Genomic DNA, 26,744 nt, shown 5'->3' with positions numbered 1-26,744 from the left:
TTTTTTTGGTAAGGAGTGTTATCGATCTCCCGAGTGAGGTCCTACCCGGTGCGAATCTAAATTAGTCGGATTTTAATACGGGTGCCGAACACTGAATGAAAAACCAAAACAAAGTTAATGCCCATTTCATTTTTTAAACCCTTTTCCTAACTTTGGATTTTCGTTACCTTAGTGATTTAACTCAAAAAATTTAAGACAATTTCAAAGTTAGAAGAAGAAGTTCTTGCCATATGACAAACCCTCTTATTTAGCATTTCATCTCAATATTTGACATAAGTTATTTATAAAGAAATATTAACTTTATTTCAATAAAATAAGAAAATAATATGTCACAAAATTATGTAGTCTTACATATATGCCACGACGTATGTTGTGTTAATAGACATATTAATATCTCTTGACCTCCTACTTCACTTAATTATACTGAAACTCTTTTATCTCTTCTCGACCATTTGAGCTTTTGGTTGGTATGTTTGATTTTGTTATATCATTTGATCAATTTATTGTTATATTGTGGTGGTAAGCTCATCCATATTAAATATGATTTCAATTCAATTCCCTAGTGGATCTCCAAGTAACTAACTTCTGAATTGTTTGCTATATCAAAAACCTTTTTTGTATGTATCCACTATCTTATGTGCAAAAATGTAGCTGGCGAATGCAAGGATCCACAGGGCGCTATCTTTAATTTTATTTATTTTCTTTCATTTATTCAGTTGAAATATATACACACACACATGCACGAATACACACATACATACTTACTCTAGTCTATTTTAACTTAATTTGTAAGCTACTTTTTAATGTCCAAAATAACTTCATTATTCAATCTTTAAGAGAATTATTAAAAAAAAAATTGTTTTCCCTTCATTTATATTTTCTAGTTGATGAATTTGAAAGACTCAATTACTCATATCTATGATTTTAATTTGATTTAGAAAAAAAAAAAAAAAAATAATATCCGATTTGTATCCTAATTTATTCTTAATAAATATACATTGTCTTACAAATTAGGTTAATATGATGGACCAAAAAAATTACATGACAAGGCAGAGAGATAGAGGACATGGGGAAAAAAAAGAAAAAGTGACAAGCAATTTCATTAAAGCCTAAAAGTTATTTAAACTTCACGATACTAACTCTGTCTCATATTACTCAATCACATTTTCTTTTATACGGGGCTTAAAAAATCATTATAAAAAGATAATTATATTAAATTCACTCCTAAACAAATATTTTGAGAATTTTACAAATAATTATGAATACTTTCGAAAAAAATTAAATAGAAAAATAGTATGGAAAAAGAAGTTAGCTAATATTTTCTTAATTTAGTATATTAATCGATTAATATAAAATAATTATTTTTAATTAGATTAGACGAATTAATATGAAAGTAAGGAAGTATACTTTCGTACGAGAAAAACTAGTTTCCACTGACATTGTACTATAAAATTACACTGTCACTGCCTTATTTAATCCATGGAGTATTATTAATATTTCCTTATTTAATCCATGGAGAATTATTAATATTTAAATAATATTAATAAAAAAAGTATTATAAGGTAACTTAGACTCTAAATTAATTATATGAGTTTGTTTAGAATTCTTACTTGGCTTATCAAAAATAAAAAAAATTGTTTCATCGTCTTCTACACTTCTTCTTCATTAGTTTTATTGTTTCACCATTGAAACAATTGACTTATACAATTGAAGCAATTTGGGACAACCACTGGCACAAAAATAGCATGGTCAGTATTTACAGAATCTAGAAAAAGTGTCTTTCAAGCTAATAACAACAATTTTAATTTACATAAGAAACTAGCACACTTAATATTTAAGATATAAAACTTGAAGAAGCAATACATTAATGGCTGGACAAGTTATCATTGGAAAATTTTAGTTACGGTTGGACAAAATTATTAACGTTTGAATTTTTCTCACTTTGTTGTTGAATATTTTCTGAATTTTGATTAATTAACAAAATAAAATACTTTACTAATAACTTGACAACCTTTTTTTTTTTTTTTTACTTTAAGCATTTGGTATTTTAAATTTATTGATCGAATTAATTTAGTTCCAAATTAAGTCATTTAGGAGAAGAAAGAAATTTTGATGAGAAAAAAATCTCATTAAAGTTGAATTTGAAATATTTGATTTACAATTTTAGAAAAGGAATTATTACAGCCTTTGCTAGTCATCAACTGACAGATAGGTAGCTAACTTCATATCATTCACAAAAAGAGCAGTGGAAACTAGTTTAAGCTAAACTTATGCAATTTTTTAACATCTAATATTTATCTTGCAGGACACTTTTGAAATTTTTAATTTAGAAGAGCAAAATGCAGAAAGAGCTGAAGGTTCCTCGGAGGAAATCAATAGCATTGCGAATGTAATTGTAACTTTTGTTCCTCAATCAGGTGATGAAGAATCTAGGGAACCCTACATCGGTATGAAGTTTCAGTCACTTGATGTTGGATTTAAGTTTTATCTTGATTATGCTCATCGTAATGACTTAAGAGTGCGTAAAAATCGAATTACTAGATCAAAAAAAGATAAATCAATGATTCATCGAGAGTTTGTTAGTTCAAAGAGAAATTTCACTCAAAGAAAAGTCTTAAGAGTGACAAAAAACGAGATGAGACTAGAGAAGGGTGCAAAGTGATGATGTATTTGTCAAAGAAAGAAGAAGAAAAATGGGTTATAGCCATGCTTGTTTCGAACCATAATCATGAACTTGCTTCTCCTCAAAGCCAAAAATTCTTGCGATCAAAAAGAAAAAAGTCAGAGGCTCAGAAGAATCTTATTGATCTATTAGAGAATTCTGGTATTCGTCTAAGTAAAATTGCATCAGTGTTGATTACTCAGGCTGGAGGTGTAGAGAATCTCAATCTAACTGGACGAGATATTCAGAATTATTTGAGTACTAAAAGACAAAACTATCTTGAAAAAGGAGTTGCACAATTGATGTTGAAATACTTTCAAAAACGTCAATCTGATAACCCCGAATTCTTTTATGCAATACAAATGGATGTAGAGGGTCATTTAGGTAATTATTTTTGGATTGATGCTAGGTCTAGGGTAGCTTACAAGAATTTTGGAGATGTTGTCTTATTTGATCCTGCATACTTGACAAATAAATATAAGATGCCTTTTATTCCATTTATCGGAGTTAATAATTATTTTCAATCCATTTTATTTGGTTGTGCTTTTTTATGGGATGAAACAGAAGAAACTTTTCGATGGTTACTTCACACTTGGCAAGAGGCAATGTTTGGTGTTGTTCCCCGTACCATAATCACAGATCAAGATGCTGCCATAACAAATGTTGTTGCAAAGGTGTTTTCAAATAGTGCACATCATTTTTGTATGTGACGTATTGAGAAGAAAATTCCTGAATATCTAAGTCATGTTTTTCATGAATTTGATGATTTTCAAAGTGAGTTTTGTAAGTGTTTGCATTGTACAAATACTCCTGAAGAATTTGAAGCTGCTTGAAATGATATAATGAAAAGATATAATTTGAAGAAACATACTTGGTTGCATAGAATATACTCAATTCATGCAAAATGGATTCCAGCATATGTGCAAAGTACTTTTTATGCTGGAATGTCAACAACTCAAAGAAGTGAAAGTATGAATAAGTATTTTAAGAATTATCTTAACTTTAGTACACCAATGAGTGTATTTGTAAAGCAATATGCTAAAATTGTTGACACAAGGTATGATAAAGTAAGGGAGAAGGATTATAAGACAAAACATTAGAAGGCTATCTTGAAAACTTTATATTCTATGAAGGACGAAGCAACCAAAATATATACCAGAAAAATATTTCAAAAATTTCAAGAAGAATTGATTCAATCTCAAAAATTTATTTCGGAAAAGATTGAGGTTTGGGATGAAATACACATCTATAAAGTGCATTTATTTTAAAGACAGACCCCGGCCTACATTGTTAAATTGAATCTTCTATCAAAAGAAGCTACTTGTTCTTGTCACAAGTTTGAGTTTATGAGTATTTTGTGTAGGCATGTTCTTATGGTATTTATAAAAAAGCAGATTCACTCACTTCCACCATGTTATTTATTGGATCGGTGGATAAGATATGCGATCAAAGAAAAAGTTGATGACATCTCAAATACAAGATCACATAAGAATAATTTGAAATCTTCTACTATATGGGTCAATAACATTATGATGCACTCTCTTGAACTTCTTGAACAAGCAACTCAGTCTGAAAAGCATTATAAATTTGCATATTACAGACTCTTGCAACTATGTGAAGAACTTGATGAACTTCCATATGAGGAGGATAATGATAATGTATGTGATAGTCAAGTTAACGAGTCAAATCTGAATTTGAAATCAAGTGAAAAAGGACAAGATATTGATTTGCTTGATCCTCCATGTGTGGCTACTAAAGGACGTCCTAACTTATTGAGAGGGAAAGGCGGTTTGAAAAGTTTTTGAAAGGCTAAAAAAGGTTCTTCTCAAAAGTAGAAAAGGAAGCCCAAAATTAAAAAAAAAAAAAAAAAAAGAAAAGAGAAAAGGAAATAAGGTAATTTTGTAGTTTGATTTTTACTTGACGGTATCAATCTGATTCAGTAGATTAAAATTTTGAGTCATATACTCATATTCAATGACTTATATAGTTATATTTATGTTTTGATTCTTTGATTATGTACAGTTCAAATACTAACGTTGAAGCGGAATCTAAAAACACAGAAACATTCTTTGATGCAGAGCCTACAATGGTAAGAGTTTTCTTTTAATAAATTATATCAATCTTGATAAGAAATTCTTTCTTTCTGCGTCATTCTATTTTTAACTAATTCTTTTTTTGTTTATTCTTTTCTCTTTAAGCAACTACCATCATATTTAGAATATGTTCAAGAACAAAATGGTATCGGCAATTCATATCCCACCTCATTTATAGTGGGTTTGCTTTACTGCGTTCTCATATATTTAAAAACTATTCTGTCTTTCTAAATAACTTCACGTTATACTTTTTCAGAATTTGATGAGAGCTGCTTCATATCCATACTATAAGGTTTTTAACCTGCGAGTTGGCTAGAAGTTTTAGAGTTTCAAGTCATAAAAGATGTCCGGAGACATAATTATGTTGCCCTTAGTTCAGTTTTTTTTTTCTTTTGGGTTGAAAATAATAATAGGCAACTGATTCACTTGTCTACTAGAGTAGTTGCTTGACAAGCAGTTCTTTTATGACTTTTGTGTTTAGTAATTAAAAATAATCAGGTTTTCTATCTTTCTGTTGGGTATTAGCTTTTGTTGAGATCACAATTTTATTGTGTTCAGACCACCTGTTATGCTTTAGGTTCATGTCCTCAAGTTTTAAGCAATCAACATCCTGTCTGATTTAATTCCCAATATTGCGGCAGAAAGCTTTTTTTCTTAATTCATGAAGGAAGACCAGCTCCTGGCAAAGAGCTCATAGACGAGTTCAATGTTCTGGAGGCTAATCTGTAGAATGATGTTTCTCTGAATAAAGGCTCAGGAGCTCCTATTTCATTTGCTATGCTTCTTTCTGCTAGTAGATCTTGTGAATAATTGCAACTCAAGTTTCTATCTATTTATTTGGTACAGATTGATTTCTAAAGAGAAATGTTTGGATAGATAAGCAAATGAGTTTAAGATAAAGGAAACAAGGGAGACTTTTCTTATAAAGAGTAAGAAGATAACTGAATAGATAATTTATGTCACTCGAATCTAGAGGTTATGACGCTCTGATGCTGCAATGTATGATGCGAATTACAAAGCAAATGCGTTTAGACTCACGTCTTAAACAAAATATATGTTATTATTATGGTCGATACGAGAGGAGGAACCAAGATCTAGCTTCCTTTTCCATTCAAACAATTTTGAGTATAAATGATCTAGCGCACGCCTTAAAATTTAGAGGAGATATGCCAACATTCATTAATTCATTAAGTATAAATGATAATTCTTTTTTCATTTCATGAACGTGTAATCAATTTTGAGTTTTACAAGAGAGGGATATATTCATCTACTCATAAACACAAAATAACTATTCAATCAATAATTAAGGAGCAAACACAATCCGAAAGTTGAACACAACCTAGTTATAGGGGCTTGCTTGAGCCAAGTAAACAAAAACAATAAGCATTTTGCTTTGAGTACATGCGTAGGTGTTGAAATCCCATGAAAACATCTTCGATTTTGTTCATTACAGATGCACCAAAATATAGCAGCACTGTAGCAGGTACCATTTCAACCCTTTATGATGTATTTTCGAACTTCTCCCTCATACACCAGCTTTCATATGCTTCCTTGATGCTGTTAGGCTTGATCCAGGCTATTCCAAAAAAAAAAAAGAGGAGCATGTTTTAAATATCTTATGCTACAGAACAATGCAAAGGGACATGTCTAACACCTTCAGAATTCAAATTTCACATGTAGTACAACAACATACCCAGTGTAATGACCCTAACACTGGATTAGAGGTAGAGAGATTGTTTCCGAACCTCGGCTCAAGACAGAAAATACAAAGTAGTGTAGAAAGAACTAACAGAAGTGAAGACATTTATGGCAAAATACTAAAAACAACCTGGCAAATCATCCTAAACAATAGTCATAACAAGATAAACAATAATCGAAGTGTTCACAAATAATAACTAGCATATCCTCATTACTAGAAGGAGATCAGTTAGCCTCTATTCTTCGTTGGCTCAGTTGCATTTATGAAGTCTAGTCAAAAGTAGTGCAAGTTATTAATGATTGGACGAAACCAAGAAATACCCTTATAAGCAAAATTATAGAATATCTCCTACATCAAGCATTCATATTTTAGTAGTGCTTTTGTAGTTACATGTGACACAATGATGTATACATTAAAGAAAATGCCAGCAACCAAATGTTAACTAATTTTGTATCAAACATTAATCCTCGTTATTTTAAATGCATAATTGGATGGGCTTTTCTATTCTTTATCCCCCACATTTTAAGTATTTGGTGTAATTAAGTGACGTTTTTTAAGTTTTAAATAACTGTAACTTTGATTTGATATTTATGTGCTCATACCTCCTTTTTTTTTTTAATCAGAGAAGCAGTATTGGCTTTTTCAGTTTGGAGTATTAAGAAAATTAGCGCCATGACATTGTCTTTGTGAGAATGATATTCTACTGTTATACTCGAGTTGAGGATCTCCAAAAACAGCCTCTTGACCTTCATGAATTAGCGATTAGGTCTGAGTCGAAGGTCTCCAAAAACAGCCTCTCGACCTCCACGAATTAGCGATAAGGTCTGCTTACAGTCTATCCTCCCCAAACCACCACATATAGTATTTCAATAGGTATGTTGATGTTGTTAATGTTGAGGGGGAAAAAATTGGAGAAACATGACAACTTTGAGCAAACACATCATCTAGAATATATGGTATGTGTTCTTTTCCCAACATTATTTTCCAGATATTAAGAGAGATCTCTGAAAACAGAGTAACTAAAGTACCATTCAACAGAAAAAGATAATTTATGTTTGATAGGGGAAATGTGTGAAAGAAACTGAAATGAAAAAAATTAGATCAACTGCTAATATGTTCATTGAGAAAATCCGATTTGACATCTACGAAGAAGATGATGAATCGAAGACAGGAAGTTGCAATATGAATTTTACCTTCTGTTGCAATATCATCATACGAACGAATGATGAAAGATCTTAAATGGTATCTCCCAAAAATAAAAGCAGTAATATTCCACTTGAAAAAATAGGTGCACCATATATGCAATTTAGCGTTGATATTTTGACATTGATAAGATTTGAAGCCATAGATGAGGTAAGAGAGAGGAAGGAGAAGGATAAACTCTAGATCCGTAAAAAAATTAAGAAAAGAATATTTCAAAAAATCTATTAAAAAAAAAGGAAACAAAAATTATTATTATTTATTGTGATAATACTTAATATATTCAATACACACTGATAATGTAATTTAAGTATCCACTGACAATGGATACTAGTTAATCTCAATTTTGTACTAGTTTAGTAGTTTGCCAAGCTGGTTTTTTCTGGTCAACAAAATTCTAGCTCAGAAAAAGGGCTATCCCAACCGTAAGTTTTGAGACACTTTATCAAAAAATGGAGACCTTTTCCCTCAAAAGTACTAGAAAATTCACTAGAAAAGTACTATTCCCTCCTTTGAATTATTTATTGCTAATTTCCTAATTAAGTGTTTCTTTTTTTACTTGTTATTTTGAATTACATACTTGTTATTTTGAATTACATCAAAAGAATTTTATTTTTTATTTCATTCTTAGTATTAATTACGTATTTTTAAATTAATTTTAAGACATAATAATAATTACTAATTAATTAAATTATTATAATAAAATAATTAGATTAATAATTATTTTTTTAATAAATATATTAATTAAAATGTGTTAAATAAAAATAAACCGAGGAAATACTTATATTTTTGCGCGTGGTTAATGTATGCTTTAAAATTTGCTCGTTTTATTCAATCATATCAGAAATCCCCAAAAAACTATTTTATTGTTTCGTTAGAGCAAAATTTTTGAATAGATTTTATAATTTTTCTGGAAAAGATAATTGACGCCGCCTTTGTTATTCTACATCTCTACCTTTTTGCATAAAGATACATATAGACACATATATATGTGATTTGCAACCACAATGCTTCAGTACAATACTCAAAACTTACAAGATATTTTCTACCACTTCGTACTTTATAGCCACCCAAAAAAACTTCCAAGATAAATGAACAAAACGACAAACAAACTCAAAAGAAAAAAAAAAATACTTTCAGATCAAACAAAAACCATAAGACAATTAACACGATTCAGAAGAACATATCCTGAGTGATCCATTTGACAAGTCCATCTTCTTCCAACGTGTCCCAAAAGTCATCAACATTTTGGATAGCACTACTTTCACCATCAACAACGACTCCCCCCACCTCATCATCACCATTCACCACATTTCCTACTTGTACTAATTCTTTCTTTTCTTCTACCACTGGCATTGGCAACTTGTTCTGTTCAGTAACTACACCATCAGTATATTCTGAAATAGGAAAGTTTGTTTTAGCCTTTTCACCTCTAAATTCTATAGCTTTTTTGTCATAAGCTCTGGCAGCATCTTCAGCAGTAATAAAAGTACCGAGCCACACTCGTTGGGCTCGATGCGGATCGCGAATCTCTGCGGCCCATTTTCCCCATGGCCTTTTTCTCACTCCCCTAAATTCCTTCGTCGTATCTCTCCTCCTCCTCTTCTTCCCCCCCTTCTGTAACTCCATTTCATTACTGTCCACAATGCTCCTACGTGGCATGGCATTAGCTGAAGTAGATGAACCACCACTTACATTTTGAACTTCCTGTAAAAGATGAGCTGCGTCACCGTCCGCCAGGACATCGCCGGCACCGTAGATAACATGTCGGAGATGAGCTGCTTCACCGTCCGCCAGGCCATCGCCGGCACCGGAGACGACATGTCGGAGAGCTGACACCATGTAGTGCAACTCTTGATTTTGAGTCAGTTTGTTGGGAAGGGTATAGTTATAATCTTGAGTTGGAGAATCTTGACAAATATCATTCATACTTTCTAAAGTAAGAAATTGTTGATTCTCCGGAAATTTGTTGTTGTTAATGAAACATTGACATGGATAAAGTGTATGTGTATGATGCTATTTATAGCGTTATTATATTATTATATATATTCAGTTTTAATTACATGGATGGGATGAGCTGGAACACTAACTACACACGGCATGGCCCCAGATGTATGCCACGTGGTGCGAACGTCCCTGGTTACATGAGCTATTATGTCAGCAAATATTGATGTGGCAATTTTGGGAAAAAAGGGGTCCATACGATTTCTTTTTGATGAAAGAGTCAAACAGAGTCTTTCCACTTGACAATAAAGCGTAGCATATGTTCCATTCTTTTCATTTTAGTTGGTCCATCTTATTAAGAGTAAATATTTTATATTAATTAATTACTTATTATATTTAAATAAAATTAATTAAATTTTTTTATTTTATTCTTATATTAATAATGTATATTAAATATGAATAATACAATTTCAATACTTATTTATTATTATATTCAATAAATATCATTAATATAATAAAATAATAGAATTCATCATTTAATTTATGATTTTTTAATTACCATAATCCTTTTCGATAGAAAATTATATTATATGTACATGATTAAAACTATCTTTTATGTATGTACTAGAGGAGCATGGTCCATGTCAGCACACACCCAACATTAAGATATTTATTTATCTTTTCAATCTTAATATATTTAAAGAATTTTTTTTTAATAAAAAGATTGCATATGTTTTCTAGAATTCATCCGAAATCTAGCATGAGTTCAACATATGTTATTTTAATATGTATTTAAATAATTTAAGTTGTTAACTATTGTAATTTATAACATTTTTATGTAATTTTCAAATTAATATACGTTACTTTTCTTGTTCAAATTTTGTGGCATTGATAGTCAATTATATTTTAAAAATAAGTTAAGTTTTTAATTATTGTAATTTATAATACTTTTCTTCTATTCCAATTTTAGTGACACTAATATAATTTTAAGAGTCGGCCAAATATTTTATATCTTTTAAATTTTGTAAGTTGTTAATTATTGTGATTTCTAGTATTTTTCATGTAATTTTTTTGAAATATATAACATATTAAATTATTTTTAGATATTTTAAGTTGTTAACTATTGTAATTTATAATAAATTTTATGTAATTTTTGAATAATATATGCTACTCTCCTTGTCCAGAGTTTTGTGTCGACGATAACCAATTATATTTTTTAAAATAATTTAAATTTTTTATCGTTGTGATTTATAATATTTTTTCTATTTGTACTTATGTGGCATAATACTTAAATGACCATAATAATTAATTAGGGTGATATAGTAAAATGTAATTATTATTTATTATTTTGATTATGTGTATGTGTTGATTCAACAAGAATTTGGAAACATTTAGAAATATGTTGAATGTTACAAATGTTAATAATCCATTTGGTGCTTCTTGATTTCTCTGCATTTATATCTTGTGTGTTTTTACTTTTTTGCTTTTTGAGTATTTGTAGTAATTTTTTTTTTTAAATACCATGAAATTTTTTATTCATTATATATATATATATATTAAATTTAATTTATTTTATTGAATTAAATTTATAAATTTTGTACTTTAAAAATTTAAAGTTAAGTTTAACTATTAGTATTTCTATATAAGAAAAAATAATTTTAAAATTTAAATTTACTAAAATAAATAAATAAATAAATAAATAAAATGAGTAATTTTTTATATAAAATCAATTAAAATAATAAAATTGATTTACTTTAAACATTTAGTTGTAATTAATTAAGATAATTTTTTATTTTGTCATGATTTATGAGAGTTGAATAGAACTTTTATCTATTTTTAAAAAAGTATTTTAACTTGTTAATTATTATGATTTATAATAATTTTACGTAACTAACAAATAATATATTTACTCCTTGTATCCCAATTTCTGTGGCTTCGATACAATTTTGAGAATCAACTAAAAATTTTATATATCTTTTAAATATTTTAAGTTTTTAATTATTATGATATGCAGTATTTTTTCTTTTACCTCAATTTATGTGGCATTGCTAAAATAATGAGAGTCAATAAAATTTTTATATGTCTTTTCAATATTTTAAGTTATTAATTATTGTGATTCGTGGTAAGAAATTAGTTTTGAACATGATAGCCAATTAAATAAAAAAAAATTACTTCCAATATGTAGTTATAGTTAATTAATATAATTAATAGAATATATTAAATATTTAAACCATTATGATGAAATAATGAAATTATTATATATTAGGGCATGATATGTAATTAAGTGGGAGTGAAGAAATTTTTTGGTAATTGAACGAGAGGTGGTCGAAACCACCTCTTCTATATAACTAGAAGTGCAAGGCTCGTGTCAACACGGGTCCAACAGTAGAACATGTGGATTGCAATTTTTAAGTTTTAGAATTTATCTTTGAGTAGAAAGTTTGAGCAGTAGAATATTTTTATTAGTATGATTAAGCTGAGGGGAACACAATTGAAACTTTTTTTTAAAACTTCTTGTTGAATTTTGCGATCAGAAATATAAAGAAAGAATGGGCGTAAATCTAATGAAATAGCTTATATCCAACAGATTATTGATTTTCAATATCGCAAAGATTAAGAATCATGTAAACTTACCCGATAAAGAAAATACACAGTTTAAATTCGCTATTGTTTTGTTTAATTATTATTTTTAACACAGGAAAAGAGTGTTATTTTTTAATAGAGAAGGAAGAGTTGAGATTTTCTTTTCTTTATTTTATTTTTAAAACAGAGAAATGTTAATTAAGATTGAGGAACTGTAAAGAGTTGAGAAAGATGGCTACATATATTTGATAGAAAATTTGCTAATATTAAGAAAATGCGAAGTATTTGGTAGCAAATTTGTGATAAATACACGTTTTTGTACCTAAATTTACTTTATTTATATTTAAATTAGTTTGTAAAAATCTTTTGCAAATAATCTTTATACTTCTTTTTTTTAATTTCTTTAAAATATAGTAATAAAATTTACTTATACTTTATTCTTCTCACACTTTACTACATACATTTTATCCTCTTTAAATCTCATTGTGCTATTTTACCCTCTTTAAACATCACTGTACATTAAAATCACGATTGAAGCAGCTGAAGCAGAGATCAGTCAATTTTTAAATATTTTTTGTTAATTATTGTTATTTACAGTACTTTTTATTTCATTTTCAAATAATATATGTTATCTACATATTCAAGAATTTAAATCCAATATTTCTTTATTTCAATTTATATGATTTTTTTTTGGCTTAATTTTTATAATAAATTTTTTGTTTTTGTCAGTCCGAAAAAAATGATATTTCCTTATGTAGAAAATATTTAATGTCAATAGCTATACATTTTATCCTTATTGGATGTTGTTTATGTGACAAAAACTTCACAAAGGTGTACTTTTTTAAGGTAGTTTCGAATTTTTTTGTTATATATTTCTTATACTATGTGTAATAAATCAAGCTACATCGTATAAATTGAGGAGGAATATATATTTATAAAATATTAATAGGCACTACATGAAAAATAAAGATTTACAATTTTGAAAATCAAGTAAATTACTTGTTACCGCAACTCTATAACATGTAGATAGAGTTGTCAATATGGGTCGGTCCAATCCTTTCAGGCTAGTTCATACGGGCTTTGAGTTTGACGGGGCAGGTCGGACTGATCCATCAAAATGATGGGCCAAACAAGCCCACAACATTTCTCTGTGGGCTGCGGGCCTCGCGGACCAGTCCACTTTTTAAAAAATAATACTTTATAATTTAATTTTAGAATGTTAATAAACATAAATATTATCAGAAAATATTACATAGTGTTAATACTTGTTAATCAAGTCTGCAACACCCTGAAAAATCCTCCTAATAGCGAAATTAAATAACTTTTGACATGATATCCTACAAACCAAATAAAAATACTAATAAGCAATCTAAATAGTTTCATGTATTTAACTTACGGGCTGGCCCACGGGCTAGCCCAACCCACATTTCTCAAGCCCACCGGGCCACGGGCTTATCCGGGTCGGGTCAAAAAGCCTTGTTCTTAAATGAGCTGCAAAAATTAAAGCCCAACTCTATCAAATTACAGGTCGGGTCGGGCCAACCAACGGGCCTGACCCATATTGACAACTCATGTAGCAGTATCAAGGGAGGATCTATTAAGGCTCGTGGGGGTGACACGCTATCTGCAAATTTCGACGGAAATTCTCTATATATAGGATCTATTAAGGCTCGTGGAGGTGGCACGCCACTCGCAAATTTCGACGGAAACTCTATATATATAGTTGTATGTAAGACTGATATAGTAAAATATTAAATCTGCCACTCAAAATACCAAAACACTATCTAGTGCAAGTGGCAAAGGCACACTTTTGCGGGTCAATTGTGGGTTTGATCTCGGTCAGCATGACATCATTTTTTAAAATTCTTTTTGTTAAACATTGTTGATTAAAAGATGACAATATGCATCATAAATGTACCGATTCATAATTTTATTTATATAAATTATACCAGTTGACTAAAATATATTATTAATATTATTTTTGATTTTAATTAATTTAATCATTAAATTTACTTGACATTCATACAGTCAGGATCCTTAATCCGCCTATGAGCAGAATCCCGATTACTGATGGAGAAAATTTTTTATACTAAGAAATTGTAGTGTATAAGATCTGGCTTTGGTTGTCTATGTATAACTGTATACTCAAATTTGCTTTGGTTGGCTGTTTAAGCTGCTGAATCACTAACTGCATGCACACGTTGTGAGCAACATTGTATGCCATTTGTGTCTCCATCTGATGGAGTTAACTCTTGCCACGTAACACTGTGGAAGTTCACTTCCACTCTACTTAATTAGTTGACATGGCTCTTTCATAAAACCTTGTAAATTGTTATTTCTCCTAGGCAAATATGCACTTGACACCGCACCATTCTTGTATTTTTATGATTACAAACATGTCATCCTCGAAGGTTCTGGAAAGAAACCTAAAAGCTTCAACAACAGTTCACTAACTACCGAAGTTTCTTTTACCCCAACAGTGGTAACTAATGTTAGACAGTATTGAACCTGAATTTTTATTTTGTGAGTTTTGGATTTTTTAATTTGATGATTTCAGTTGGGAAACAGATAGTTTTAAATTTAATATTTATACATCTTTAATGAACTTCTTGACATATAATGAATGGTTTTTTTCACATGTGATGGTAATTAATATAAGATGATATTATAAAGCATAATAATTTTTTATTTTTTTTTGAGAAAATACATCTTTTTTCCACTGAACTTGTCCTCCAAACTTAATTTAGCACTTAAACTTAACTTCTAGTTATTTACCTCCCTTAATATCTTTAAAGTGTATTTGTTTCACCCCTCAAAACTGAATACCACTCTCACAACGAAGAGTGGGTTACACACGCGTCATGTCAGTGCCAAATCAGTGTCAGATCATTGCCACGTAAGAAATTAGGATTTTTAAAAAAAAAAATCTCACACATATACTATTTTTATTTTAAAAATCAAAAAATATATATTTACTATATATATATCTAATTCAACCCCCTCGCTCTTCTTCCCTTTCAGCCCCCCCACCCCACCCCACGCCACGTCCCGTTCTTTCTCCCCTTCAAGCACCCCCCCACCCCCCCCTCCCCCCGCCTTTCTTTCTCCCATTTCAGCCTCACCTCTACCCTACCCTTCCAGCCCCCACCCCCACCCTCTTCTTTCTTATTCAAACACAAAAATACTTTCATCAGGTTAAAATTAATTTTTTCAAATTATCTTATTAACAAAAAAATTTAAAAGTAAAAATTAAAAGAAATCTCATTGATGATAAGTGATTCAAAAACAAAATCATCAATTTAATTTAATTTTTATCTAAATTTTGAGGAAGTTGAATTGAAAGTTGAGATGGTGTTCAATGAAAAAAATTATTTAATAGTGTTTTCATGTTTGTTCTTGGGTGGTGTTAATGGCGGAAAGTGAAAAAATTAAAGCAAAATGTTGTTCTTGGGTGATGGTGTTAATGGAGGAAAGTGAAAAAATTAAAGAAAAGTATTGTTCTTAGGTGGTGTTGTTAATGGAGGAAAGTGAAAAAAATTAAAGGACAGTGTTCTTCTTGAGTGGTGTTGTTAACGGAGGAAAGTGAAAAAAATTTGAGGTTGTTAATGAAGGTTTGAGTGTTGTTGTTGATGAAGATTTGAAGAAGAAAGAAGAAAAAAGTGTCCATTTTTTATTTTAATTTAAATTTTAATTATTTTTATTTTTTTTTAATATATTTTAAATATAAGATTACTGAATTATTTTTTTAATAAATAAACATGCCCCTTTTTTAAAAAAAAATGTCACGTCAGCTTTAGAGGTAAAAAAAGTACACCTTAAAGCTATTAAGGAGGTAAAATAAACGGAAGTTAAGTTTAAGTGCTAAGTGAGTTTGGAGAATAAGTTCAGGGAAAAAAATATTTTTTCTCTTTTTCTAACACACATATAATACCATCAAAAATACCTTAGAATCACGTGGTTTCTTTCCAGTATAATGTTGATGGCCTTAACTAAATATAAGAATTTGAATTCGACTTTGGTCAATATTCTTTTACCTTTTATCATAATATGGTTCGGCAACAGTTTTCCATTTCAATCATCCTGTTTTTAATTCTGTATATAATATCTTATCGATTATATTACTCTCTTGAAATTTAAGTCTAAATATCTAAATTGTTTAAAGCATGCAATCACGTCTAATTTCACTTTGACTTCTCTTGCCGTACATATCTTTCTTCTGAATTGTAGGTTTATTACATCGAAAGCATTTCTTATGTATTCTCTATTTCATGTAAAAAAATGTAGCTGGGGAAATGCAACGATCCACTGCCTTTAATTGTTCAAAATCACACCTAAACTATACTAATGATCTATTACACACCTAAATTATAAAAAAATGATATATTTTACACCCTGTAAAGCATTATACCACTTGCATATGATGTGGTATTGCACACGCGCCTGCCACGTCAGCGTCACATCAGTATAATACGAAAAAATAATAAATTTATTATTTTCATAAATTTTTCTTTTTTCTTTTTAATTTAAATTCTTTTTCTTTCTTCTTCAACTTTTTCTTTTTCTTCAATATTCAAAATCTCCATTGTTATGAGTACAATTTTTTTTCTTTTTCTTCAATATCCAAGACCTCTATTGTTGTCCAAAACCTCTATTGTTATGAGGTCAATTTTTTTTCTTTTTCTTCAATATTCAAAACCTCCATTGTTATGAGCTCAATTTTTTTTTCTTTAATGTCCAAAATCATCTTCTTCATTTTCTTCAATAAATTCTTCAATATCCAAAATCATCTTCTTCTTTTTCTTCAATTTTCAAAAAGAAAAAAAAAATTAACGGGATCATATTCTTAACGGTAAGATAATATAAAATCAATACACCCAAGCAATGACTTCATTCAAATTCAATATCATCTTCTTCTTCTTTTTCTTCAATTTATTCAATGTCCAAAACCATCTTCTTCTTTTCTTCAATTTTCCAACGACCATAATGCCATTTTCCTCTTTCATTGTTGATATAAAATCAATACACCCAAGCAATAACTTCATTCAATTCAATCTTCTGTGTTATACGACACCAAAAGTTACAACACTATCACCACCTAATTGCACCACTCATCATCAAATTCACACACAATTACAATCACCAAAAATCAAAATGCCTCAGCACTAATTCACCACCCGATATCAAAATAAATTTTGAGCAATTTTAATATATTATTATTAATTGAGCAAAATTGAAAGAAGATTTTTATAGAGACAAGATAGATCTACAAAAAAAAGTGTTAAAAAATTAACTTTTGAGCAAAATTCATAAAAGTTTACAGAGAAAGAACAGAAATACAAAAATAAATTGAGAAATTGATGTTCAACGTGGGAGCAATAACATTTGATTAATTTCAAACGTCTCATCGAAATTTTTTTCGATTGGCGACGATTTCATCCTCAATCTTTTCTATTTTTTTCTTTGAAAACTATCATGGAAAAGTTATTCTCATCAATCATAGCAAAGGAGGAGTGATTGTGATGAAGAAGAAAGGAGGATTGAGAGAGAAAAAAAATTAAAAATGGGTGAGAAGAAAGAGTGTGTGCAAGGGTGGAGTTAGGGATTTAAAGATTTTTTGGCTTTTTTTTTTCTCCAGACGTGCCTTTTTTTAAAAAAAATTAATCTTATTTTCACGTCAGATTCATGGTGGAATTAAATTTATTTTTGAGAAAAATATGTGTGTAGTAAATCGTCACGTTAATTTAAGTATGTAAGTGACTTTTTATATATAGTGCAGAGTGATTTTGATGCCTTTTCCCTTTATTCAGTTGAAAAAAGAACCTAGTTGTATGAATGTGTATATACAATACATGACAAAGCTAGAGATAGAGGACAAGGAAAAACGAGAAGGACAAGCAACTTGTGAAAAAGTTTTTTCAACTTCACAAATATGATTTTGACCCAGTAGTTTGCAAAGCTAGTTTTCCTCATAAACTCTTCCACATTTACTTCTCCATCATCTATATAAGAAAACCAAAAAGTCTAGATCAGTATACTTATTGAAGACACCATCTAATGCATATTAAACAGGGTAAATAAGATTCGGATAAGCAGGGGTAGAGCTAGGTTCATCCGAACCCTCTTAGATGGAAAATTACACTGTTATGTATGACTAAAGTCATTTTTTATGTAAATATAATAAATGTTGAAGAGTCCCTTTTAACTTCTTCATCTTGGCTCCGTCGCTGCTGAATAAGGAAGAATGTCGATAGAAGAGGAATATAGAGGCATGAGAGAAAACAACTTACCATCACGATCTGCTACCTCTATCATCTCTTGTATTTCTCTCGCCTTGAAATTTTCACCCAACTCCTAGGCAATTTGGTCAATATCAGCAACAAATATTTTCCCCTGCACTCTCAAGATACATTATTATAAGGACTTGGTGGAGCACGATTCAAAACTCTATGGATAACGGGGACATACATTTTTATCTTGGTCTAGTAAGTTAAAAGCTTTGGCGAGCTCCTCTTTAGTGTACCTCTCCTCTATTTTGGCAATCATCATGTGTACAAATTCATCGAAATCGATTGCACCACTACCATCCTTATCCACGTGAGCAATCATTTGCTCGACTTGCTGAAAACAAAAAGTTGGACATGAAACTTAATTAGTCAAGTCACAAAATGGATAGGTAAAAGATCATGATCCATGATCCAATAGTTACAACAAATAAATCGGGTGAGATGAACAAGATTTTCAATTACCTCCCCTGTCATTTCAAATCCAAGGACCCTGCAATAGAAGTTAAGTTAACACATTCAGCTCACTGGCATCAATAGTTCCTGAACAGCATCAATTAAATAAAAAATACTATGTTAAAAAGAGTCCCAGCACAGATCTCTTAAACACACACACATGCACAAAAATGTATTGGGATAGAAACACTTTGATACCAGAGCCATCGGTGTCAAAATAGCTCAAATGATTCTTTGATCTCTTGCCTTTTTTCTATTTATAAATGTCTAAAAAAATTTCTTTTCTAAAGATGTTAATCAAATATGAAAAAGTGTTATATTTTTGTTTTAAAAAAAATAAAAATAATTATGATATTTTAGTAAGAAAATCAAGATAAAAATTCTAATAAATTTCTCTTTTTTAACTTGATTTTCTTGACAAAATAATTTTAATCTTCCTTCTTCACACGATCTTCATATATAACTGTTGCTTACCATGATTAAAAGTTGATACGAGATAAAAATTGAAGTTCTACGTTAAAAATAAAAGCATGAGTAAACATTATTGAAACCGTGTGTTATAAGTGAATAGAGTTAAAAGTGGAGCCTTATGCATTGAAAGTGAGCACAAGTTAAAATAGAACTTATGTGTTTAAAGTATATGCACGAGTTAAAAGGAGGCCTAACATAAAAGTAAGCAGAGGTTGAAAGTTGAAGCTTATAACCATGGATTAAAAATTGATTTTATTTTAATGATGGATGAACATAAGGATTGTTGAAATTTTGTTTGAATTTTTTTTTCTTTCACATGTAGTATCTTGATCTTTTATTCTTTTTGGACAAAATATCTTCACTATCATCAAATTGGTTGCAACGTTGATCTTAACATGTCTTCAATCTGAACCATTAGACCATTGAACCATAGACTCTAAAACTACTTGTTGGGTTTGAAATCGAGAGAGCGTCATGTGGAAGATTAAAGTTGTTAATCATGAAAATGATAATTCAGATGACAAAGAACAACTATAATAAAATATATTATTATTGATATGATTCGATCAATTGACCTACATATTAAAACTAATTCAAAAATATAAAATTTACTAGGAGAAAATCTTTCCTAAACAAGATTCTTTGATAACTACATTGTGAATTTTATTATATTATGGTATGAAAAGAAAATCTTCGAAAAGTTTATATTTTTTTTCAGAAAAAAATAAAAATAATTATGGTATTACTTTTTTTTTTTCTACAAAAAGTAAAATTTAAATTTGAAAAAAAGGGGTAAAAACTCAAAACACCTCCGACAGTAGAAGAAGAACCCAAGTGGTTTATCCAAATTCTTAGGGCGGACTCCAACCAAAAGGCGCTAAGAGGATAAAGCAAGCGACATAAAGAAAGCACCTGACCGTATGTGTAAACCTTGCGGGGGGAATAGTGTCATCTAATGAGAACAAAGAAATTTTGATTGAAATCAGCAAAGTTACAAGAGTGTATTGTATAGTATCAATGTTTCTCTTTAATGCATCAATTGTCAAGTCATAATCTCATAAGAAAAAGTCTTCACTATAGTAAGAAAATAGGCCAGAAATATGTCAGATTTTGGTCAATATAAAAAGATCAAAAGATGTTTTTCGTCAATAACTAAGTAACTATTCACCAGAACAAGCAAAATATCAAGCAACAGATATTTGCAAAGGCTAGTAGCACTAAAATATCCTACAACAAAACGTTACTATTTCATAGCATTGTTCCATCTCAACTATTCCAAATATAGTAAATGAAGACTCAACAACATCATCAATAATCATTAAAAATCATTCTTCTTTTTTTTCCCTAATTGACATTTATGCATCTTAGTCAAATAGTCTGTCTACTTCTATGTGGTATGAGTACGGTCCGCGTACACCTTACCCTTCCCAGACTCCATTTGTGAAATGTCATTGGGTATGTTGTTGTTGTTACCTGCCTTCATCTATTTTTATAAAATTTTATTTTGAGATCTTTTGTTATTTTATTTAAATTGCATAATTCGGGAGATCCAGGAAGAACACAGCCGCATTATCAGCTTTTTTCTCTAACTAGGTTACAATTTCTTCTAGAAAGGAAAAAAAAAGCCATCATAATGAAAAATCACATTGGGAAAAAGGATGTAGAAAGATTTTAACTTATATAGAATTTTTCATATGATTTTTGAATATTGAAATTTTATATTTATAATATTAAATTAATCTAATTCAATTTAATTTTAAAAATTAATCAACTTCTCTCATAAAGCAAAATGTAACAAATGAAAGTGAACGAATGGAGTAACAACTAGAGGTTAAGGAAGAAGCTAAGGAGAAATGGGATAGCATGAAATCGACAGAGTTTGAAGGCACAGAGGAGTGTGGGGAGAGAAGAAATTGAGGAGATGAGTATTTATTATCAAAAAATAATTTGATCGTGTAAATAAAACTTTCACCGTCGATGCATATTAGTTAATCTCTTTCTTTTGATCAAGGAGTCAAACGGTCTTTCCACTTGATAACAAAGCGTAGTATGTGTTCCATTCTTTCCATTTTAGTTGATCATCTTATTAAAAATAAATATTTTATATTAATTGATTACTTATTAAATTAGAATAGAATTAATTAAGTTTTTTAAATTTTATTCCTACAATTAATAGTATACATTAAATATGAACAATTAAAATTTCAATGTTCATTATTATGTCTAATAAATATTATTAATATAAGAAAAAAATAAAATAATAAAATTTACCATTCAATTTATTATTTCTTAATTACCGTATAAAATAAAATGTACCCAATTAAAATGGGACGAATGGAGTCTTCCTAGGTTCTTTTAAAAAAAAAAATATTAGTACGTTCTGCACGTACATGAAACTTTCTATTTATAGGAGCTTTAATTTCCTCATTTGGAAGTACATACACATTCAAATCGTAAGTTCTAGAATAGTGATAGTAAGTACTATGTAGCTGCTGAATCACTAGCTGCATGCACACGTAGTAAGCAAGATTGCATGCCATTTGGCCTCCATCTGAGGAAGAAGTTCAGTCTGCTGTGCTGAGAAACTCAGTAGTACATGCTTGTGATTCTTTGTAGGCAAACAAATATGCATTTGCTATGCCAACATCTCGTATTTAGGAATTACAACATGTCATCCTTCGAAGGTTCTGGAAGTAAACATAAATTAAAAACATCTATAGAGTTTGCAAATTGCACTCACCGAAGAAGTTTCCTTTACCTGGCAGTGGTAACTGTCGATTAATTTGTGTACATGTTAGATGAATTTTTCAAGTATATATGACAGGCATTTTCTTCACAAATAATCCTGATTAATCTTATATGATGAAATTTGATGGGTATAATATCTTTAAAACATACTTTTATTTTTAAGAACATTATGGTATAGTTCAATCGTCTAAGTAAAATTTATTAGTACGTTTATACAGTTATCTATGTATTCAAGATTTTAAATTCAATATAGATACATTTCAATTTCTATGATTCTTTTGTCTCAATTTATATAATAATTTTTTTATTTTTTATTGGTCCCAAAAAATGATATTTTCTTATTTAACAAATATTTAATGTCAATAGCTATTAACATTTTATCCTTGTTGGATCTTGTTTATGTGACAAAAAGTCTACAAAGGCGTATTTTTGTAAGGTAATTTTTTTTTTTTTTAAAAAAACATATATTTCTTATATTATGTGCAATAAGTCGAGCTATATTATATAAATTGAGAAGGAGAAATATATATTTATAAAAAAATATTAATAGGCACTTGATAAAAAATAAAGATTTACAGTTTTGAAAACTAAGTAAATTATTTGCTACCACAACTCTATAACATTGTAGCAGTATCCCGATTACGAATGGAGAAATTAGAACGATAATACATTGTAGTATATAAATAAGATCTTGCTTTGGTTGGTTGTGTAAGGTGCTGAATCACTAACTGCATGCACACGTTGTGAGCAACATTGTATGCCATTTATTCCTCCATCTGACGTAGTTAACTCCTGCCACGTAACACTGTGGAAGTTCACTTCCCCTTTACTTAATTAGTTGACATGGCTCTTTCATAAAACCTTGTAAATTGTGATTTCTCCTAGGCAAATATGCACTTGACACCGCACCATTCTTGTATTTTATGAATTACTAACATGTCATCCTCGAAGATTCTGGAAGGAAGCCTAAAAGCTTAAACTACAGTTCATTAATGACCAACTACCGAAGCTTGTTTCAGACTAAGGGTCATTTGGTGCGAGGTACTAAATAAATAATCTTGAGATAAAATAATAATTTGGAATAAAAATTTTAATAGATCATTTGATTGCTAATATTTAAGATAACTTATTCCGAGACTAATAAATAATATCGAGATAAGTTATTCTCATATTTGGTGGAAAAATAATCCCATCATAATTTATATTTGAAATAAAACTATAAAATGATAAGATTACCCCCAAACCCATTACAAACACATTTCTCCAATCTTCTTCATCTTCTTAGTTCTTCAATCTCTAATTATTGCTTTTGAAATTAAAAAAATATTATTGATATCTACTTAATTATCTAAAACGCGCTATTTATGACAAATTAAAAAGACTAAAATATCTTATTTTAGAACGATGAAAGTATATGATTAAGAAAAATTAACTTCTTATTAATTGAACTTTGCATTTTTTTTTTTATCCCATTACTTGTGAATTTTGTAAATTTATACGCTAGTTTCTTATATAAAGAATCAAAACGCACAATTAACAAATTAAAAATTAAAAGAGGAATTTAAAGTACTACCGTTATCTCTCATGATCAATTCCTTTGTTTTCGGTATAGCAAGACAAGGTGATGATTTTTCAAATCGCTTTTGTTAAGCAAACAAAGAAAAGGAGTATTTGGTATACCTTTGTTTGGAGAAAATTGAGGGATGTTGGGGACTAATTGACTGAACCTTAGTTTTACATACAAACTAACACAAAATTAACTTGGTATACCTACATGCAAAAGTTCATGTATCTTTTACACTACGAATAAGTTGTATATAAATTAAAATATCGTTCAAATGTTGTTATATATCCGATAAAATGTAGATACTATAATTTTTTAAGTATAGAAAAATGAAATTCAACATCAACTTTTTCCTTTCAAGTGTTATTTTTGTGAATTGATAACAGAAAAAGTTCTTACTACACAAGGAAAAGATTAATTAAAGTAAGTAAATTTTATAATAATAATTACCATTCACTGGTAATCTGTAAAATATTTTAGCAACTATAAAAGCATTGCCTAATTTTAATACACATTATCATTTCACAATCGACTTCATTATTCAATTACATTTTTTAAATTAAATATTTTTTAATCACTTGAAAATTGATATTGTGTATATCAATTAAAATGAATTTTAATATTCTATACTATATGAGTGTTATGTGTTTAAATGAAGTGACATAAACAACAAATCTTCTTTTACTTTAACAAACATAAGTTGGAAGTTTTTATTTCAAACTAAATAAAATGCATGTAGTAAGATTTTTTTTTTAAACACATACGGCATAATCATGGGAAGACACATACAAAAAAAATAAAGTTAAATAAGATGAAAGTTTTATTTTAAAATACACACGATATAATCATGAAAATGCACACACACAAAAAATTAAGCTAAATAAGATGAAAGTTTTATTTTTAAGAATAAATTCTAAAGTTTGAAAAGAAATATAAAATTAAAAAAAATTAAATAAGATGGAGGGTATTTTGGTAATCATTTAATTTATTCTAAGAAATTATATCATGCATATTAATTTGAATACAACAAACCAAACACTCAATAAAAAATAATCTCAGCATAACTAATCGCAGCATAACTTATCTCATCATAACTAATACCAGCATAACTACATTCCCAGCATAACTTAGGGGTCGTTTGGGGTAAGGGATAAGGAAAGATAATTTCGGGATAAGTTTTTAATACCCTTTTATCTCTTATTTAGTTACAAAAGTATGAAATAATTTATCCCAAGATTAATAGTTAGTTCCAGGATAAGTTATTCCTATCTTGGGGTGGTATAATAATACCGGAATAACTTATACCAAAATAAAATATATAAATTATCAAAAATGCCCTCCTTAATCCCTTTTTATATATCGCTTTTTCACATCCATATATATTTTCATAATTTTTAATACCATTTTCTTCACTACTCGTTCTTTTTTTGATAATATATTTTTCAATTAAAAATTTTTATTATAAATATAATTTTTATTTATGAATATATTATACGTTGAATTTGTTTGACTAATGCTTATATTTATTTATAATTTAATTTCTCTTATAAAAATATTGACTCCACTACTTAATTACATATTTTTAATTAAATAATCTTTTGTCATTTAAAAATTTAAATTTTATATATCAACTAAAATAAATAACTTTAATATTTTACAATATAAGAGTGATATGTGCTTAAATGAAGTGACAAAAACAATAAAATCTCTTTTACTAAAATAAATTTAAAATGAAAGCTTTATTTTTGAAAACGCACGATTCAGTTATTAGAATTCACACACAAAAATATTTAAGCTAAATAAGATGAAATTTTTATTTTTAAGAATGAACAAATAAAGTTTGTAAGAAAAATATAAGAAAAAAATAAAATAAGGTGAAAGATATTTTTGTAAAAAAACAACTTATTGTTAGAAATTATACCATGCATACTATTTTGAATATGACAAATCAAATACTCAATAACAAATAATCTCAGCATAACTTATCTCATCATAACTAATCTCAATATAACTTGTCTTCAAACCAAACGACCCCTAAGGATAGTTTGGTGTAAAGTATAAGTTATAATAGTTTCGAAATAAAATGTATAATTATTTTATCCAATGTTTGGTTGGAGCCTGGAGGGACTCCATTAGTTAGTCAAGGGATTATTTATCCCACCATTTATGCTTTAGTGATGGGATAATAGAGGTGGAGCCAAGATTTCAATTAAGTCGGTTCAATATTTGAAAAAAACCTAGTTAATGGGGGTTCAACACCTATTATAGATACATAAAAATAATTTTAATCATGTATAAATGGTATATTTTTTTGTCAAAGACTAGAGGGTTGGCTCCGCCCCTGGGGATAAGTTATCACATATATAGAGTGTAATAACTAATTCCAAAATAGTTAATTTTGAGATTAATTATCCTGAAATAACTTATTCCCAACCAAACGATCCCATTAACGGTGGTAAGTACAGTTAGACAGTACTGAAACAAATTTTAATTTTTTGAGTTTTAAATTTTTTTTAATTTGATGACTTCAGTTGGTAAAAGGATAGTTTTAAATTTAATATTTATACATATTTAATGAACTCCTTGACATATAACGAATGGGTTTTTTCACGTGTGATGGTAATTAATTTAATGATATTTCAGGGAGTGTAAAATTTTTAAAAGCATACTCTAAAAGTTTTTTTAAACACACAGACAAAATAAATATAATACCATTAAAAATACCTTAGAATCACGTGCATGGTTTCTTGCCAGTATAATGTTGATGGCCATATAAACTAAATTGTAGAATTTGTATTCTGACTTTGGTCAATATTCTTTTAGTATCTTTTATCACAGTATAGTTCGGCAACAGTTCTCCATTTCAATTATCCTGCTTTTAATTCTGTATGTAATAATCTCATCTATTATATTACTCTCTTGAAATTTAAGTCCCGATATCTAAATTGGTTTTAGCATGCAACCACGTATCGTTTTACTTTGACTGCACTTGCCGAGCACATCTCATGTCTTCTGAATTGTATGTTCATTACATAAAAAATCA

At 29.0% G+C, this 26,744-nt stretch overlaps 2 protein-coding genes, 1 long non-coding RNA gene and 1 pseudogene across 3 annotated transcripts in view; 1 reads left to right on the top strand and 3 right to left on the bottom strand.

Annotated features, from left to right (window-relative positions):
• The window catches only part of LOC124896306 (protein FAR1-RELATED SEQUENCE 5-like), a 3,720-nt gene extending 348 nt beyond the window's left edge, over positions 1 to 3,372 (top strand). Inside the window, exons 2-3 of the mRNA XM_047407861.1 lie at positions 2,306 to 2,518; positions 2,584 to 3,372. Of these exons, the coding sequence (XP_047263817.1) occupies positions 2,306 to 2,518; positions 2,584 to 3,372 (1,002 nt within the window). The remainder of the gene's footprint in view (positions 1 to 2,305; positions 2,519 to 2,583) is intronic.
• A 2,657-nt stretch (positions 3,373 to 6,029) lies between these two features.
• Positions 6,030 to 7,927, bottom strand: LOC124896090. Its single transcript, XR_007052529.1, has 2 exons — positions 7,648 to 7,927; positions 6,030 to 6,331 (listed from the first exon to the last, which is right to left on the bottom strand). It is a non-coding gene; the product is annotated as an uncharacterized LOC124896090 (long non-coding RNA).
• A 718-nt stretch (positions 7,928 to 8,645) lies between these two features.
• LOC107861397 (ethylene-responsive transcription factor ERF109) lies at positions 8,646 to 9,660 on the bottom strand. Its single transcript, XM_016706735.2, has one exon. It carries the CDS (start codon positions 9,581 to 9,583, stop codon positions 8,828 to 8,830), a length of 756 nt encoding a protein of 251 aa, XP_016562221.1. The 5' UTR covers positions 9,584 to 9,660; the 3' UTR covers positions 8,646 to 8,827.
• Positions 9,661 to 18,001: 8,341 nt separating this feature from the next.
• Positions 18,002 to 21,929, bottom strand: LOC107858344 (annotated as a pseudogene).
• Positions 21,930 to 26,744: the final 4,815 nt, after the last annotated feature.

The sequence above is a fragment of the Capsicum annuum genome, chromosome 2, assembly GCF_002878395.1.
Source record: "Capsicum annuum cultivar UCD-10X-F1 chromosome 2, UCD10Xv1.1, whole genome shotgun sequence".
NCBI classification, from domain to species: domain Eukaryota; kingdom Viridiplantae; phylum Streptophyta; class Magnoliopsida; order Solanales; family Solanaceae; genus Capsicum; species Capsicum annuum.
The sequence above is the reverse complement of the archived record's forward strand: the minus strand, read 5'-3'. Positions and strand labels throughout refer to the sequence as shown.

Excerpts from the sequence above, each read along its gene's own strand:
- LOC107861397 (XM_016706735.2), bottom strand. The coding sequence starts at position 9,583 with ATGAATGATATTTGTCAAGATTCTCCAACTCAAGATTATAACTATACC.